Source organism: Balaenoptera musculus, chromosome 20 (genome assembly GCF_009873245.2).
Source record: "Balaenoptera musculus isolate JJ_BM4_2016_0621 chromosome 20, mBalMus1.pri.v3, whole genome shotgun sequence".
Taxonomy (NCBI): Eukaryota; Metazoa; Chordata; class Mammalia; order Artiodactyla; family Balaenopteridae; genus Balaenoptera; species Balaenoptera musculus.
This window is the reverse complement of record NC_045804.1, coordinates 58,009,854-58,026,825: the sequence shown is the minus strand read 5'-3', so window position 1 is coordinate 58,026,825 and position 16,972 is coordinate 58,009,854. Positions and strand designations below refer to the sequence as shown.

General features: G+C 49.3%; 1 protein-coding gene across 1 annotated transcript in view; it reads left to right on the top strand.

The window, feature by feature from the left end:
* The first annotated feature begins 1,066 nt into the window (after window positions 1-1,066).
* SLC47A1 (solute carrier family 47 member 1) overlaps window positions 1,067-16,972 on the top strand; it is a 60,399-nt gene continuing 44,493 nt past the window's right edge. Inside the window, 4 exon segments of the mRNA XM_036835273.1 lie at window positions 1,067-1,275; window positions 1,964-2,065; window positions 7,053-7,121; window positions 16,305-16,453. Coding sequence (XP_036691168.1) covers window positions 1,099-1,275; window positions 1,964-2,065; window positions 7,053-7,121; window positions 16,305-16,453 — 497 coding nt within the window. The 5' untranslated portion in view covers window positions 1,067-1,098.

The window sequence follows — 16,972 nt, the reverse complement described above, 5'->3', positions numbered from 1 at the left end:
GAAGGAAGAGTTGATAAAGTTGGAAGGCAGCAAAAATGAAAAGAGTGTTCTAGGAGAGGGGAGGATGGGGTCCTGGGCAGGCCCTGTTCGTCTTGTTTGGGCCTGTCCTCGTCTTAAAAAAGGCGCAGGCTTTTAGTGGCAGAGACGCGGTATATCCGGAAGGTTTTGTGCGGCCCCATCTCAAAAAGATGAGGTTTGAATGAATGCGCCCTTCTGCTTGGCCTTGGCAATCACTGGGAAAGTCTTTGGAGCTGTGAAAATCCAATCATTGCTAACTCCTCTTAGCGGGTGGGAAGGCGAGTCAACAGCGGCCTTGAATTAAGGGGTCATTCTTGGATGCCGCCTTGCCGGGCTAGCCCCGCGCCGTTAGCTTAGCAAGCCTCACTACCTGCTAAGTACGCTGCGTTCCGGGGTGGATACAAACTGCGAGGCGTGGCCTGTGCCCCGGAAGAACAGATAACGGACAAAATGAGAAAAGGTAGCTCCTTCGAGTGAAAAACACGCCAGGGCAGATTTCGGCGGGGGGAGGTGGAGGTACTCCCTTAAGGCATCTCCACCCTCAGCGCTTCATTCCTCTTGGGTCAGTTAAGTGGAGGGTCACCTTCCAGGGACCAAGACGAAGGCTGCACCCAAGGTGGCCCTCGCGGTGGGGCCCCAGCAAAGACCCCGTCCCGGCTTTTCGTTCCCTCCCCACCGGGCACCCCGAGTTCTTCGTCACCTCCCCACCGGGCACGGGGGCTCGTCCTACCCGCTGCAAATTGCGGGCGGCAGGGAGCGCAACCCCCCGGGGAGTAAATTCTTTGCCCCAGCGTGGGGGGAGACATCACCCGGAAACCAGCGAAGGCTAACTCGGGCCCCCCTGCACTGTTCCCACCTGCCCCTTCCGCGCCCCCCACCAAGGCCGCGCCTCCCCCGAGTCCCGCGGGCCACGGAAGGCGGGGGCCGGGGGCGGGGCGGGGCGGGGCCTCCCCACCCCCAATCCCGCCACCGCCCGCCGCCCCGCCCACCCACCCCCACCCTATCTGGCCCACCGCCCCCGCCGCTTCCCGCGCACTCCCGGAGCGGGCGCGCCCGCCGCCGAGCTCCTCCCGCGACGCCATGGAGACCCCCGCCGCCCCTGCGCCGCCCGCCGCCGAGAGCCCCTCGTCCGCCCGCGACGGCGCCCAGCGGCCCGGGACCCCCGGCTGGCGCGAACGCCTGCGGCCTCTGCGGGGCGCGCTGCCGCCCGACGTGGGGCGCGAGACGGCGGAGCTGGCGGCGCTCGCGGGCCCAGTGGTGAGTGCGCGGCCGCGCGCCGCCCGCCCCGCGGTCCCTCTCCCCGCGGTCCCCCCCCGTCCCCCGCGGTCCCTCATCCCGTGGTCCCTCTCCCCGCTGTCCCCCCCGTCCCCCGCTGTCCCTCATCCCGTGGACCCTCTCCCCGCGGTCGCCCCCCGTCCCCCGCGGTCCCCCTGCGTCCCCCGCGGTCCCTCATCCCGTGGTCCCTCTCCCCGCGGTCCCCCCCGTCCCCCGCGGTCCCTCATCCCGTGGACCCTCTCCCCGCGGTCGCCCCCCGTCCCCCGCGGTCCCCCCGCGTCCCCCGCGGTCCCTCATCCCGTGGTCCCTCTCCCCGCGGGCCCCCCCGTCCCCCGCGGTCCCTCATCCCGTGGACCCTCTCCCCGCGGTCCCCCCCCCGTCCCCCGCGGTCCCTCATCCCGTGGTCCCTCTCCCCGCTGTCCCCCCCGTCCCCCGCGGTCCCTCATCCCGTGGACCCTCTCCCCGCGGTCCCCCCCGTCCCCCGCGGTCCCTCATCCCGTGGACCCTCTCCCCGCGGTCCCCCCCGTCCCCCGCGGTCCCTCATCCCGTGGACCCTCTCCTCGCGGTCCCCCCCGTCCCCCGCGGTCCGGCCGGTGGACCTGGGCCGTCCCGCGCCGTCTCGAGCGGGAGGGTCGGTGTAACGCGCTGTCCTCCGCTTTCCTCCCCCCAGTTCCTCGCGCAGCTGCTGACCTTTCTCATCAGCCTCGTCAGCTCCGTATTCTGCGGACACCTGGGCAAGGTCGAGCTGGATGCGGTTACGCTTGCTGTCTCGGTAGGTTTTTACATTCCTTTCTTTTTTTGGGGGGGGGGCGCTGACGACTTGGAAAAGCCTGGAATTTGAATTGTGTGATGCCTGACACCTGCACCTTCACAGGGTCCGAGCTTGACCCGGGGGTTCCATTACCCTATCGTTAGATTTGGAAGGAGATTGTGTCAACTACTTAGAAAAGGTGTTCTGTGTACTCAAACCATCCTATGGTGACCGACCTCTAATTGGTCTGGGGACCAGGTACTGCAAAGAATTCGTAGCAATGAGGCAAATTCTGCTGGTAGAACTAAAAGAACTGCTTTTTTTTTTTTTTTTTTCTATTATGAAGTTAAACCAGATAACTTATCTAGAACTAGGTTGACTGCTGTTAGTTTGAATTACCCAGTTCATTAAGGTGGTGCTATTTCAGCCTTGTAATAAAGTGTCTCCCTTCCACCATGGATTGAAATTACACCCCCTTTGAAGTCCCTGCATTTTTGTTGGTGATGTAGTGGAAAGCTGCCTCTCTCCTGCGTTTCATCCATGCTTTCAAAGAAGGTGAAAAGCTTCTGCTGGTAATGGCAGATGGTCTTTCCCAGTCTCAGTAAATGCCCCTCCTGTTCCCACCCAGGTGGGTAGAGCCCTAAGATCATGGCAGGGCCACAGAAGTTTTCCTTATGGTTGAGACTACTTTGGTATGTGGAATCAGACATTTTATTTACAGGTCTATTATTGGGTGAACCCGTTTGGTAGGTTGCCTTTTCATTTTGTTGACAGTTTCCTTTGCTGTGCAGAAGCTTTTTAGTTTCATGTAGTCCCATTTATTTTTGCTTTTCTTGCCTTTAATTTTGGTGTCAGATCCAAAAAATCATGCCCAAGACTTGTTAAAGGAGCTTACCGCCTAAGTTTTCTTTCAGGAGTTTCATGGTTTCAGGTCTTATATTCAAGTCTTTCACCCGTTTTGAGTTGATTTTGTGTATGGTGTGAGATAGGGGTCCAGTTTCATTCTTGTGCATGCAGACTCTCCTTTCCCAGCGCCCAGTTTTGGACAACCTATCTGGTACACCATCCTGGACTTTTCCTTGTTGATCTGTACGTGGCCTCTTCTGTGTTCACTGACAACCTCAGGACCTGAGTGCTTGTCTGCTTGGGTGTGTGGGTCCACCTCCCTCCATCTTGCTGGCTTCCAGGACCCCCGAATGCACATCGGGCCCCACGCCCTGCACATTTCCACCCCTCCGTGTGCACCCACAGCAGAAGCTTTAAACTTTACACTTCCGCTCACCACCCTTTATCCCTGGAGCCCTGTCAAGGCCTCACACCTGTGCTGTCTGGCCTCTGCCCTCTGCCCTCAAGGGGGTTTTCCATGCTGGGATCCCTCCGTCCTCGCTCGCTCTGCAGCCCCCGCTTGGTCCCCTCCCACAATCCAGGGCCAGTCAGTGCCTGACCCCCCCCTCCACCGCCCCCGCTTCCTTCAGCCCTGCCACCTGGATCCCCATCACTTTTCTCTCTCTCTTTTTTTTTCTCTCTTTTTTTTTTAAATAAATAAATTTATTTATTTTTGGCTGCATTGATTGGGTCTTCGTTGCTGCGCGCAGGCCTTCTCTAGTTGCAGCAAGCGGGGGCTACTCTTCGTTGCAGTGCGCGGGCTTCTCATTGCGGTGGCTTGTTGCGGAGCATGGGCTCTAGGTGCACGGGTTCAGTAGTTGTGGCACACGGGCTCAGTAGTTGCGGCTCATGGGCTTAGCTGCTCTGTGGCATGTGGGATCTTCCTGGACCAGGGCTCGAACCCGTGTCCCCTGCATTGGCAGGCGGATTCTTAACCACTGTGCCACCAGGGAAGTCTCTCATCACTCTTTTCTTTGAGACCAGCCTTCTACCTGGGCTCAGAACTATCCTTTCTCCTCCAGCCCCTTCCCTTTCACTAGTGCTACTGAATTACGGTAAAGTATCCAAGTCTCTCCTTGTGCAGCCCCCTCTCTGGCCTCTATCCACTTACGCTCTTTGCCAGAAAGTCTACACTGCGTCTTCATTTTCCTTTTCTCCCCATTGCAAACTGGCCTCTATTTCCCCACTGTTCCATTTAACCTACTCTTCTGAAAGTTGCCAGTGACCCACCCCCCCCCGCCCCGCCCCCAATCTCCAGAGAACTCGCCCTCACCTGGCCGCCTTCCCCCACCTCCCTCCTGGGAACTCTTCGCACCTGTCAGTCCTCCCTGGTTCCCCTTCCGGTAGTTGTGCTGCGTATCCTCTTCCCCCTCCTCCTCTGTTTGTTGGTGACCATCCTGCCCTGGGAGCACCGTACACGGCCCCCCCGTCTGCATCAGTCAGCAAGCCCTGCTGCCTGAATTTCCCACATTTCTTAAAATCACTTTTTTTCTGTTTCCTGCTACACTCTCCCAGCTCGGCCTTCATCCCTGCTGCCAGCCGCACGGCCTCCCCCTCCTCCCGCCCTGACTGCATCCTGCCCTCCCCCATTCTGCAGCCAGAGTCGCGCCCCTCCCGGCTTCTGACCTCCGGGCATCTCAGCCCCCTGCTTGTGGTGCCCACTGCTTTCTGTTACCTGCGTGTGAGGTCCAGGTGTGTCTGCCTAGACAGGGCAGGGTCACCTGCACAAAACTGTCCCTGAGGACTCCCGGGCCGCCCAGAGCCCCTCCTCCGCGCTGTGCTGGTCTGTCTCCGCCTGCTTTCTTGTGATCGGCCAGCTCCTGTTAACTTTTGCTGAGCCCGGTACCAGCAGAGATGCGGCCCCAGCAGACATCTCAGAAATGCGTAACTTCGGAGACCCGAGCAAGCCGGCTCTCACCCAGGTGTCCCCTGAATGTATGTTTTTCTTCTCAGCTCTATGCCTTTATGTTTTCCCATCTGTAACGTGGTGACGGTTTAAAGCATGATGATTGTGTATGCATGTAGAATCCCACGGTGCCTGTTTTTTCATTTATTTCACCACAACTATTTTGAAACCTATCTTGGGAGGGGAATTAAGATTTTATATGTGTTTTTTGGTGATTCTTTTCCTCTTTCTGTTTTTCCCCTGAAGCACTCAATGATAAGAGGGTAACGAAAGAGTTTCTAGTTTTTGAAGTAAAAATAAAATAGAAATACACCCAGCAAGGACCTACTGTACAGCACAGGAGACTATACTCAATATCCTGTGATAAACCATAATGGAACAGAATCTAAAAAAGGATACATATACACATATATAAAACGGAATCACTTTGCTGTACACCTGAAACCAACACAACATTGTAAATCAACTATATTTCAATAAAAACAAACAAAGATTTGGTGTGTGACTAACAAGAAAAAAAAAATACAGTAAATACAAACCTAAAATTATCCAGACAGGCTTGAAAAGGGCGTGTGGGAAGGTGGGTATGTTCCAGTAAGGCATTTGTGTGGATAAGGTCTCAGATAAGGGGGTCTGTGCCTGTCTTCCGGGGGGCAGTGGGTGGCCAGGCTTTTCCTTTTAATCAGCTGTTAAATTGTAACAAATTGCTAGGGAGACAGTAGACTCACTTCAAGAAAACTCTATTTACGAAAGCCAGGCCCAGTTAGAAATTTTTTTACCTTGTGAAAAAACTCTGGATATAGTATGAGAGGGTTTACAGAAGTGTTTGGTTTTAAAAGAAAAGAACATTTCCATATACCCACCTTGTTCCACAAAGCATTTGAGTTGGTTTATAAAAATACTTTCAAGGCAGATAGAGTCGGGTCCAAGACACGTGGATGGAAGAAGACACAAGGTGGGGTGGTGGTGACTGGCATCTGAGGGGCTGCAGATCTGCTCTGAACTCCCCACCCACGTGGTTCCCCCAAGTGTTCCTGAGCCACCTCTCAGGGAAGAGCAGCTTTTCTTGATGCTGAGTCATAGGGAGTTTCTCTTGTAGAGTTTCATAAAGTGGACACCCTGATGTGGAAGCCCGTGTCCCGGATGACGTGCTCTGAGAGATACAGTAGCAGTTCCTGTGCATCTTTTATCACACTGGCTGCTGGGAGGGGAAAGTGTGACAGCAGGGCTGGGTTGGTAAAAGCTCGTTGACTTTAGCCAAAGCCGTCTCTGAATAGTAACTTGACCCAGATGGACTTGAAGTTGTAGAGGAAGAATGACACCAGAGTGCGTCCATTTACCCAAAAAAGGCTCACGTGTGACATTGTTTTTCAATACAAAACTCTTGAGAAATTGGCATGCTTCATCCTTCTCTCTTCCTGGAACGCCGAGGTGTTCTGGGGCTTTTGCCCTGACGCTGTCCTGGGTGGACGCAGAGCAGAGGGTGTCTTGGGGTGGGTGCCCCCTCCTGCTCTGAGGGTGGCCTGTCACCGCCTCCTGGGGGCTGGAGTCGGTGGTCTTGCTCAGCCAAGGTCATCCCGGAGCTGCCGTCACTGCTAGATGTGAGCCCAGGATGGAAACGAGGGTCTTCAGCTCCCCCCAGCCAACTCTGCTGGGCTCTGACCCTTACCTGCAGGTTACTGCTTGTGCCCTTGGTTGTCGGGGGCACTGGGTGGGGTCTGGGCGAGAGGCTGACACAAAAGTAGTGCCATTCCTCCCTGGAGGACCAGAGCCTGGGGCCGGGCTGCCCAGCTTCAGGTCACTGTCTGAGCGATGTAAACTTGCTGTGACTCAGAGGACCCATAAACGGGAGTCGTGGTCGTAGCATTGTGTGTGTGAAGGGCTTGGGACGGCCCTGCACATAGCGCGTGCTCAGTCCAGGTTCGCTGTTATCGTCATTAAATGCACGCCGTAGGTCAGGGGTATCACCGTCAGGTGTTAACCACAACATTGCTTTTATTAAATACAGAAGTTGTAATGCGCCGTGGGTTTAGGAAAAACTAGGTTGTTGGCGCCCCTGGTTGACGCAGGTGACTGTGATCCTTTAGTTAGACTGTATGTCCTGTGTGACAGTCGACAAGGACCGAGGTGGACACCACGTGATCTGAGACGCAGATCACCAGCTGCTCCCGCCTGGTCCCCAGATGCTCGCCACACCTGGTCTGCTGTTCCTTGCAGGTTGTGAATGTCGCCGGGATTTCCGTTGGAACCGGCTTGGCCTCCGCTTGTGACACTCTCATGTCTCAGGTGAGGACCACCCTGCCCCACAGACCTTTCTTTGTCAATTATCTTTCGTTTTAGAACCAGTCTAGGGGATGGAGGACAGGCTGTGGTTTTGCGGCCTTTTGTTTGTCAGATACCCCGCTGCTGATGGCTATGAATGAAGTGGAGCTGGCTTCACTAATCCTGTCCTCTGCATACATCTGCTCAGGGCTGTTTTCCTTTTTCCCTCCTGGCTGATCCCTCCCACCCTAAAACCGTCCTCCTTCATCCACTGCCCCTCTGTCTCTCCTCTCCTTCAAACCAAGCTGCTTGAAGGTGTCCCTTGTGGTCCCTGTCTGGACACCACCCTGGACTTGGCACCCATCACTGATTCCGTTCCTGCGCATCCCCCCCCCCCGCCCCCCCCCATCCTGGTCCTCAACCCACTCAGCCACCACCGCTCTCCACCACTCCCTGGTTGCCACGGTTACAGATCCTGCCAGTGGTCCAGCCACCTCTCCGGTGGCTCCTCCTCAGTCTGTGGCGTCTGTTCTTCTTCTTCCTGCCCCTTGGAGCCCCCTGCCCTCACCTGCCTCCCACTGTGGTACATCCCCCCCCCCCCGGCTGCTGTCTCCCCCGCCGCCAGCGGTGGTGAAGACTCACGTCGCCATCTCCTGCCCACATCTCTTCCCAGAGGGCCAGCCTCCATTCTGTCCTCAGACCCAGCTCATCCAGGATTAAGCTCACCAGTGTTCCCCTGCAGAGTTCCCTCTCTCAGGAATAAACGACCCGCTACTCAAGCCAGAAGCCGTCTGCTTCCTCCCCCATCTCCACACGTTAGCAGAACTGTTGATTGCTATTGACTTTGACTCGTAGTGTTTCTTGACTCTGCTCGTTTCTCTCCATCCTTACTGCCTGTCTCGGGATTGGGAGCTCTGGGCTGGTGTGCAGGCATCACCAGCGCAGAGACAGATGCCAGTCAAGGCCTTTTACTTCTGGCTCTGTCTCTTACCTCACCCACCTGATCTATAACCATAGTGGTTTTCCTTCTAGACTCTGAGCTCCTTAGGGAGAAAGGCTGTGTCTCTTTCAGTCTCTGAAGCCCTGTGGTTCAGCATTGTGCTTGCTATATAGCAGGTACCTTGGAAATTTGTTGAATGGGTGAGAAGGAGAGAGAGAAGGAGGCAGAGATGGGTGGACGGATGGATGGATGGATGAGTGGCTGTATGATGAATGAGTGTGTAGATGAATGAATGGGTTGGGTGTATGATTGATGGATGGATGGATGTTGTGGATAGGAGGGTGGATGGATAATGGATGGATGGATGAATGGGTGGGTGGGTATATGATGCATCAGTGGATGAATGAGTGGGTGGGTGGATGGTCAGATGGATGAATGAATGGCTGGGGCGGGGTGGTATATGATGGATGAGTCCTACCTTTAAACCCAAAGCCTGGGAGAGTGAGGACAGGGTTACATGCCAAGGAAGGAGCAGTGCTGAGCGAATGTAGTATCTCCTGAGCTGTTGCCCTCGGCTCCCATCAGGTAATGCGTGAGGGTTTCCTGAGATCGTTTTTCCAGGCTAAGCTGAACATGGCTCTGAAGGACTTAATGTAATTTAGGCCAAAGCTAACTCTGGATTGGCGTGATATAGGATATGAAATTTTATTTCAAAAGAGTTTTTTGGGTCCCGTTTTTTTTTTTTGCACCATTTCAACATTTCAGTCATTTTAATTCATATATATATATTTTTTAACAAAAGGCTGTATCTTAATTTATTTCCCCACTTATCAATATATAATGGACATCTTTCTGTATTATTAAATGTACTTCCATAGTGGCACATTGTTTCCCAAATTTTATTTTATTTATTTATTTATTTTATTTCTGAGGTATACATTTTAAAGTAAAAACTAGAATTATAACTTATAACATTATACCAGAACATGTAAGATTTTTAGAAATTTCATGTAATGTCTGAAACATTTACATTAACATATTTCCATACAAATAACCCAATGAAAGTTTAGTATTAGTTGTTTTGTTTGTTTGTTTATTTATACTGCAGGTTCTTATTAGTCATCAGTTTTATATACATCAGTGTATACATGTCAATCCCAATCGCCCAATTCAGCACACCACCATCTCCACCCCACCACAGTTTTCCCCCCTTGGTGTCCATATGTCTGTTCTCTACGTCTGTGTCTCAACTTCTGCCCTGCAAACCAGCTCATCTGTACCATTTTTCTAGGTTCCACATACATGAGTTAATATACGATATTTGTTTCTCTCTTTCTGACTTACTTCACTCTGTATGACAGTCTCTAGATGCATCCACATCTCAACAAATGACTCAATTTCGTTCCTTTTTATGGCTGAGTAATATTCCATTGTATATATGTACCACATCTTCTTTATCCATTCGTCTGTCGATGGGCATTTAGGTTGCTTCCATGACCTGGCTATTGTAAATAGTGCTGCAGTGAACATTGGGGTGCATGTGTCTTTTTGAATTATGGTTTTCTCTGGGTATACGCCCAGTAGTGGGATTGCTGGATCATATGGTAAATCTATTTTTAGTTTTTTAAGGAACCTCCATATTGTTCTCCATAGTGGCTGTATCAATTTCATTCCCACCAACAGTGCAAGAGGGTTCCCTTTTCTCCACACCCTCTCCAGCATTTGTTGTTTGTAGATTTCCTGATGATGCCCATTCTAACTGGTGTGAGGTGATACCTCATTGTAGTTTTGATTTGCATTTCTCTAATAATTAGTGATGTTGAGCATCTTTTCATGTGCTTCTTGGCCATCTGTATGTCTTCTTTGGAGAAATGTCTATTTAGGTCTTCTGCCCATTTTTGGATTGGGGTGTTTGTTTCTTTAATATTGAGCTGAATGAGCTGTTTATATATTTTGGAGATTAATCCTTTGTCCATTGATTCGTTTGCAAATATTTTCTCCCATTCTGAGGGTTGTCCTTTCGTCTTGTTTATGGTTTCCTTTGCTGTGCAAAAGCTTTGAAGTTTCATTAGGTCCCATTTGTTTATTTTTGTTTTTATTTCCAGTACTCTAGGAGGTGGATCAAAAAAGATCTTGCTGTGATTCATGTCAAAGAGTGTTCTTCCTATGTTTTCCTCTAAGAGTTTTATAGTGTCCGGGCTTACATTTAGGTCTCGAATCCATTTTGAGTTTATTTTTGTGTATGGTGTTAGGGAGTGTTCTAATTTCATTCTTTTACATGTAGCTGTCCAGTTTTCCCAGCACCACTTATTGAAGAGACTGTCTTTTCTCCATTGTATATCCTTGCCTCCTTTGTCATAGATTAGTTGACCATAGGTGCGTGGGTTTATCTCTGAGCTTTCTATCCTGTTCCATTGATCTATATTTCTGTTTTTGTGCCAGTACCATACTGTCTTGATTACTGTAGCTTTGTAGTATAGTCTGAAGTCAGGGAGTCTGATTCCTCCAGCTCCGTTTTTTTTCCCTCAAGACTGCTTTGGCTATTCGGGGTCTTTTGTGTCTCCATACAAATTTTAAGATTTTTTTGTTCTAGTTCTGTAAAAAATGCCAGTGGTAATTTGATAGGGATTGTATTGAATCTGCAGATTGCTTTGGGTAGTATAGTCATTTTCACAATATTGATTCTTCCAATCCAAGAATATAGTATATCTCTCCATCTGTTGGTATCATCTTTAATTTCTTTCATCAGTGTCTTATAGTTTTCTGCATACAGGTCTTTTATCTCCCTAGGTAGCTTTATTCCTAGGTATTTTATTCTTTTTGTTGCAATGGTAAATGGGAGTGTTTCCATAATTTCTCTTTCAGATTTTTCATCATTAGTATATAGGAATGCAAGAGATTTCTGTGCATTAATTTTGTATCCTGCAACTTTACCAAATTCATTGATTAGCTCTAGTAGTTTTCTGGTGGCATTTTTAGGATTCTCTATGTATAGTGTCATGTCATCTGCAAACAGTGACAGTTTTACTTCTTCTTTTCCAATTTGTATTCCTTTTATTTCTTTTTCTTCTCTGATTGCCGTGGCTAGGACTTCCAGAACTCTGTTGAATAATAGTGCTGAGAGTGGACATCCTTGTCTCGTTCCTGATCTTAGAGGAAATGCTTTCAGTTTTTCACCATTGAGAATGATGTTTGCTGTGGGTTTGTCATATATGGCCTTTATTATGTTGAGGTAGGTTCCCTCTATGCCCACTTTCTGGAGAGTTTGTATCATAAATGGGTGTTGAATTTTGTCAAAAGCTTTTTCTGCATCTATTGAGATGATCATATGGTTTTTATTCTTCAATTTGTTAATATGATATATCACATTGATTGATTTGCATATATTGAACAATCCTTGCATCCCTGGGGTAAATCCCACTTGATCGTGGAGTATGATCCTTTTAATATGTTGTTGGATTCTGTTTGCTAGTATTTTGTTGAGGATTTTTGCATCTATATTCATCAGTATTATTGGTCTGTAATTTTATTTTTTTGTAGTATCTTTGTCTGGTTTTGGTATCAGGGTGATGGTGGCCTCATAGAATGAGTTTGGGAGTGTTCCTTCCTCTGCATTTTTTTGGAAGAGTTTGAGAAAGATGGGTGTTAGCTGTTCTCTAAATGTTTGATAGAATTCACCTGTGAAGCCATCTGGTCCTGGACTTTTGTTTGTTGGAAGATTTTTAATCACAGTTTCAATTTCATTACTTGTGATTGGTCTGTTCATATTTTCTGTTTCTTCCTGGTTCAGTCTTGGAAGGTTATACCTTTCTAAGAATTTGTCCATTTCTTCCAGGTTGTCCATTTTATTGGCATAGAGTTGCTTGTAGTAGTCTCTTAGGATGCTTTGTATTTCTGCGGTGTCTGTTGTAACTTCTCCTTTTTCATTTCTGATTTTATTGATTTGAGTCCTCTCCCTCTTTTTCTTGATGAGTCTGGCTAATGGCTTATCAATTTTGTTTATCTTCTCAAAGAACCAGCTTTTACTTTTATTGATCTTTGCTATTGTTTTCTTTGTTTCTATTTCATTTATTTCTGCTCTGATCTTTGTGATTTCTTTCCTTCTGCTAACTTTGGGTTTTATTTGTTCTTCTTTCTCTAGTTCCTTTAGGAGTAAGGTTAGATTGTTTACTTGAGATTTTTCTTGTTTCTTGAGGTAGGCTTGTATAGCTATAAACTTCCCTCTTAGAACTGCTTTTGCTGCATCCCATAGGTTTTGGATTGTCATGTTTTCATTGTCATTTGTCTCTAGGTATTTTTTGATTTCCTCTTTGATTTCTTCAGTGATCTCTTGGTTATTTAGTAACGTATTGTTTAGCCTCCTTGTGTTTGTGTTTTTTACGTTTTTTTCCCTGTAATTGATTTCTAATCTCATAGCGTTGTGGTCAGAAAAGATGCTTGATATGATTTCAATTTTCTTAAATTTACTGAGGCTTGATTTGTGACCCAAGATGTGATCTATCCTGGAGAATGTTCCGTGCGCACTTGAGAAGAAAGTGTAATCTGCTGTTTTTGGATGGAATGCCCTATAAATATCAATTAAATCTATCTGGTCTATGGTGTCATTTAAAGCTTGTGTTTCCTTATTAATTTTCTGTCTGGATCATCTGTCCATTGGTGTAAGTGAGGTGTTAAAGTCCCCCACTATTATTGTGTTACTGTCGATTTCCTCTTTTATAGCTGTTAGCAGTTGCCTTATGTATTGAGGTGCTCCTGTGTTGGGTGCATATATATTTATAATTGTTGTATCTTCTTCTTGGATTGATCCCTTGATCATTATGTAGTGTCCTTCCTTGTCTCTTGTAACATTCTTTATTTTAAAGTCTATTTTATCTGATATGAGTATAGCTACTCCAGCTTTCTTTTGATTTCCATTTGTATGGAATATCTTTTCCCATCCCCTCACTTTCAGTCTATCTGTGTCCCTAGGTCTGAAGTGGGTCTCTTGTAGACAGCATATATATGGGTCTTGTTTTTGTATCCATTCAGCAAGCCTGTGTCTTTTGGTTGGAGCATTTAATCCATTCATGTTTAAGGTAATTATTGATATGTATGTTCCTATGACCATTTTCTTAATTGTTTTGGGTTTGTTTTTGTAGGTCCTTTTCTTCTCTTGTGTTTCCCACTTAGAGAAGTTCCTTTAGCATTTGTTGTAGAGCTGGTTTGGTGGTGCTGAATTCTCTTAGCTTTTGCTTGTCTGTAAAGCTTTTGATTTCTCCTTCAAATCTAAATGAGATCCTTGCTGGGTAGAGTAATCTTGGTTGTAGGTTCTTCCCTTCATCACTTTAAGTATATCATGCCACTCCCTTCTGGCTTGTAAAGTTTCTGCTGAGAAATCAGCTGTTAACCTTATGGGAGTTCCCTTGTATGTTATTTGTCGTTTTTCCCTTGCTGCTTTCAATAATTTTTCTTTGTCTTTAATTTTTGCCAATTTGATTACTATGTGTCTCAGTGTGTTTCTCCTTGGGTTTATCCTGTATGGGACTCGCTGTGCTTCCTGGACTTGGGTGGCTATTTCCTTTCCCATGTTAGGCAAGTTTTCGACTATAATCTCTTCAGATATTTTCTCTGGTCCTTTCTCTCTGTCTTCTCCTTCTGGGACCCCTATAATGTGAATGTTGTTGCGTTTAATGTTGTCCCAGAGGTCTCTTAGGCTGTCTTCATTTCTTTTCATTCTTTTTTCTTTAGTCTGTTCCGCAGCAGTGAATTCCACCATTCTGTCTTCCAGGTCACTTATCCGTTCTTCTGCCTCAGTTATTCTGCTATTGATTCCTTCTAGTGTAGTTTTCATTTCAGTTATTGTATTGTTCATCTCTGTTTGTTTGTTCTTTAATTCTTCTAGGTCTTTGTTAAACATTTCTTGCATCTTCTCGATCTTTGCCTCCATTCTTATTCCGAGGTCCTGGATCATCTTCACTATCATTATTCTGAATTCTTTTTCTGGAAGGTTGCCTATCTCCACTTCATTTAGTTGTTTTTCTGGGGTTTTATCTTGTTCCTTCATCTGGTATATAGCCCTCTGCCTTTTCATCTTGCCTATCTTTCTGTGAATGTGGTTTTTGTTCCACAGGCTGCAGGATTGTAGTTTTTCTTGCTTCTGCTGTCTGTCCTCTGGTGTTTGAGGCTATCTAAGAGGCTCGATGGGAGGCTCTGGTGATGGGTAGAGCTGACTGTTGCTGTGGTGGTCAGAGCTCAGTAAAACTTTAATCCACTTGACTGTTGATGGGTGGGGCTGGGTTCCCTCCCTGTTGGTTGTTTTGCCTGAGGCAACCCAGCACTGGAGCCTACCTGGGTTCTTTGGTGGGGCTAATGACAGACTCTGGGAGGGCTCATGCCAAGGAGTACTTCCCAGAACTTCTGCTGCCATTGTCCTTGTCCCCACAGTGAAACAGAGCCACCCCCCGCCTCTGCAGGAGACCTTCCAACACTAGCAGGTAGGTCTGGTTCAGTCTCCCCCGGGGTCACTGCTCCTTCCCCTGGGTCCTGATGCGCACACTACTTTGTGTGCGCCCTCCAGGAGTGGGGTCTCTGTTTCCCCCAGTCCTGTCGAAGTCCTGCAATCAATTCCCACTAGGCTTCAAAGTCTGATTCTCTAGGAATTCCTCCTCCCGTTGCCGGACCCCCAGGTTGGGAAGCGTGACGTGGGGCTCAGAACCTTCACTCCAGTGGGTGGACTTCTGTGGTATAAGTGTTCGCCAGTCTGTGAGTCACCCACCCAGCAGTTATGGGATTTGATTTTACTCTGATTGCACCCCTCCTACCGTCTCATTGTGGCTTCTCTTTTGTATTTGGATGTGGGGTATCTTTTTTGTGAGTTCCAGTGTCTTCCTGTCAATGATTGTCTAGCAGTTAGTTGTGATTCTGGTGTTCTCGCAAGAGGGAGTGAGAGCACGTCCTTCTACTCTGCCATCTTGGTTAATCCCAAATTTTAAATAGCTTTTTAAAAAGATTATAAAGGCCAAACACATATAGAAATTTTAGGTTATCTAGAAAAGTATTTTAAAAAGTGGAAAAAAATCACTAAAATTTACCCCCGCCCATCCCCCAGTTACCTCTATTAACTTTTTGGTGAATATCCTACAAATATTTCAATCTGTGTACATTTATGCACCCACACAATTCTAGAATTTACATATTTTTTTTCCCTCCCCTTCAACAATGTTTGGAGAATGTTCTGTTTCAGTGAAGTCGGTGTATACTTTCCCTTTTAATATTTGCATAATATTCTGTAATATGTCACTAGTATTTCCATTCTTCTGTTACTGAGTGTTTAATTTAGTCCCATTGTCTCTTTTTTTTTTTTTTCCATTGTCTCTTTTAATGTGTGTTGAGGTCGGACGCTTTTGGTTGAAGAAAGGGACAGTCATTCCGTTACTTGCAGAAGAGAGGAGGCCTGGGCTGGGGCACTGGGGAGTGGCCTGTCCACCTTCCCGCTCTCTGTGCCCCGGCCCCTCACCTGCCCCTCTGCCGCTCGTGGGGTTCCCCTGCTTGGAGCTGCCCAGTGACCCTTCCCCTCCCCTCCCCTCCCGCCTCCCCTCCCCCTCCCCTCCCCCCTCCCCCCTCCCCTCCCCTCCCCTCCCCTCCCCTCCCCTCCCCCCTCCCCTCCCCCTCCCCTCCCCTCCCCTCCCCTCCCCTCCTGCCTCCCCTCCTCCCCCCCCTCCCCCTCCCCTCTCCTCCCCTCCCCTCCCTTCCCTTCCCCCTCCCTTCCCTGTCCCCTCCCCTCCCCGACTCTGTTCCAGCCCTGCAGCGCCCCCAGGCCGCTCCCGCTCATTCTCTTGCCATCAGCCCCGGGGTGAGGCCCCCCCATCACCAGGCCAAGAGCCGTGCTCACCGCCGCCCCCAACACTCCATCCTCTTCCCCTTCCCGGATTGATTTTTTTCTATGAGAGCAGGGACTTTGCTCCCTGCTGAGTTAGTTCCCAGGCCTCACGGCTGTCTGGCACATAGTAGGTGTTCTAGAAGTATCTGCTGAATGAATCCGGAAGGCTCTAACATGCACCCAGTTCTTCTCACACCTTTTAAGCTCAGCTCTTTCCTGCCTGGTTCCCTGGAGCAGGGGACCGACCAGTCGTCCCCAGGCAACCAACTCAGCGGCTGGGGTGGGAGCAGATGGCAGGAAGCACCCGGCAGGGCTGCTGGCGGCGGGCAGGGCGCTGCCGGTGGGGGTCTGTTCGCGGGGCAGGCAGCCCAGGCGCTGCGTTCTCCATCACTGTATTTGTGTTCCCGAGTCCTTCGGAGCCAAGAACCTAGAACGTGTGGGGCTCGTCCTTCAGAGAGCCATCCTCATCCCGATGCTGTGCTGCTTCCCGCGCTGGGCCCTCTTCCTCAACACCGAGCGCCTCCTCCTGCTGCTGAAGCAAGACCCCGGCGTCTCCAGGTCAGCCCTGTCTGTAGCGTCACAACCCCAGGGTCGCGGTCGGTGGTTGGCTGGTTATCTCGCCTGTGCTGACATTTTCGGTCAGTCACCTGGACTTGAACCCTGTGGAAGGTGGAAGCTGTGACTCTGGCCTGCGGGACCCTGGCTGATGGGGACCCCCCGATGCGGACGCAGGGGGACCCTGCCCTCCGGGAGACATGGCCCCGCCTGCCCTTCGCGGAATTTCTCCGTTTGGCATTTTGCACACGCACAGAGTGTCTTTCCCCGACGCGGTAGCAGAGAGGGCAACGCGGTCGCCTGACGCTTGTTTTTAGAGTCGGGATTGTTAACCCTCTGTTCTAGCAGGCTCGCCAGGGATGTCGGGGATGCCGCATGCAGGGGGGCTGTCCTTTCTGGAGACTGTTGGTCGTGCTTCCTCGTGAGGTGCAGCTGCAGTCCTGGCTCTTCCAAGAGGCTTCCGAATTTTGCCCAACTTTCAGTTCAGTTGGCTGTGTTCCTTCCACCTTTTCTGCCTGGGAT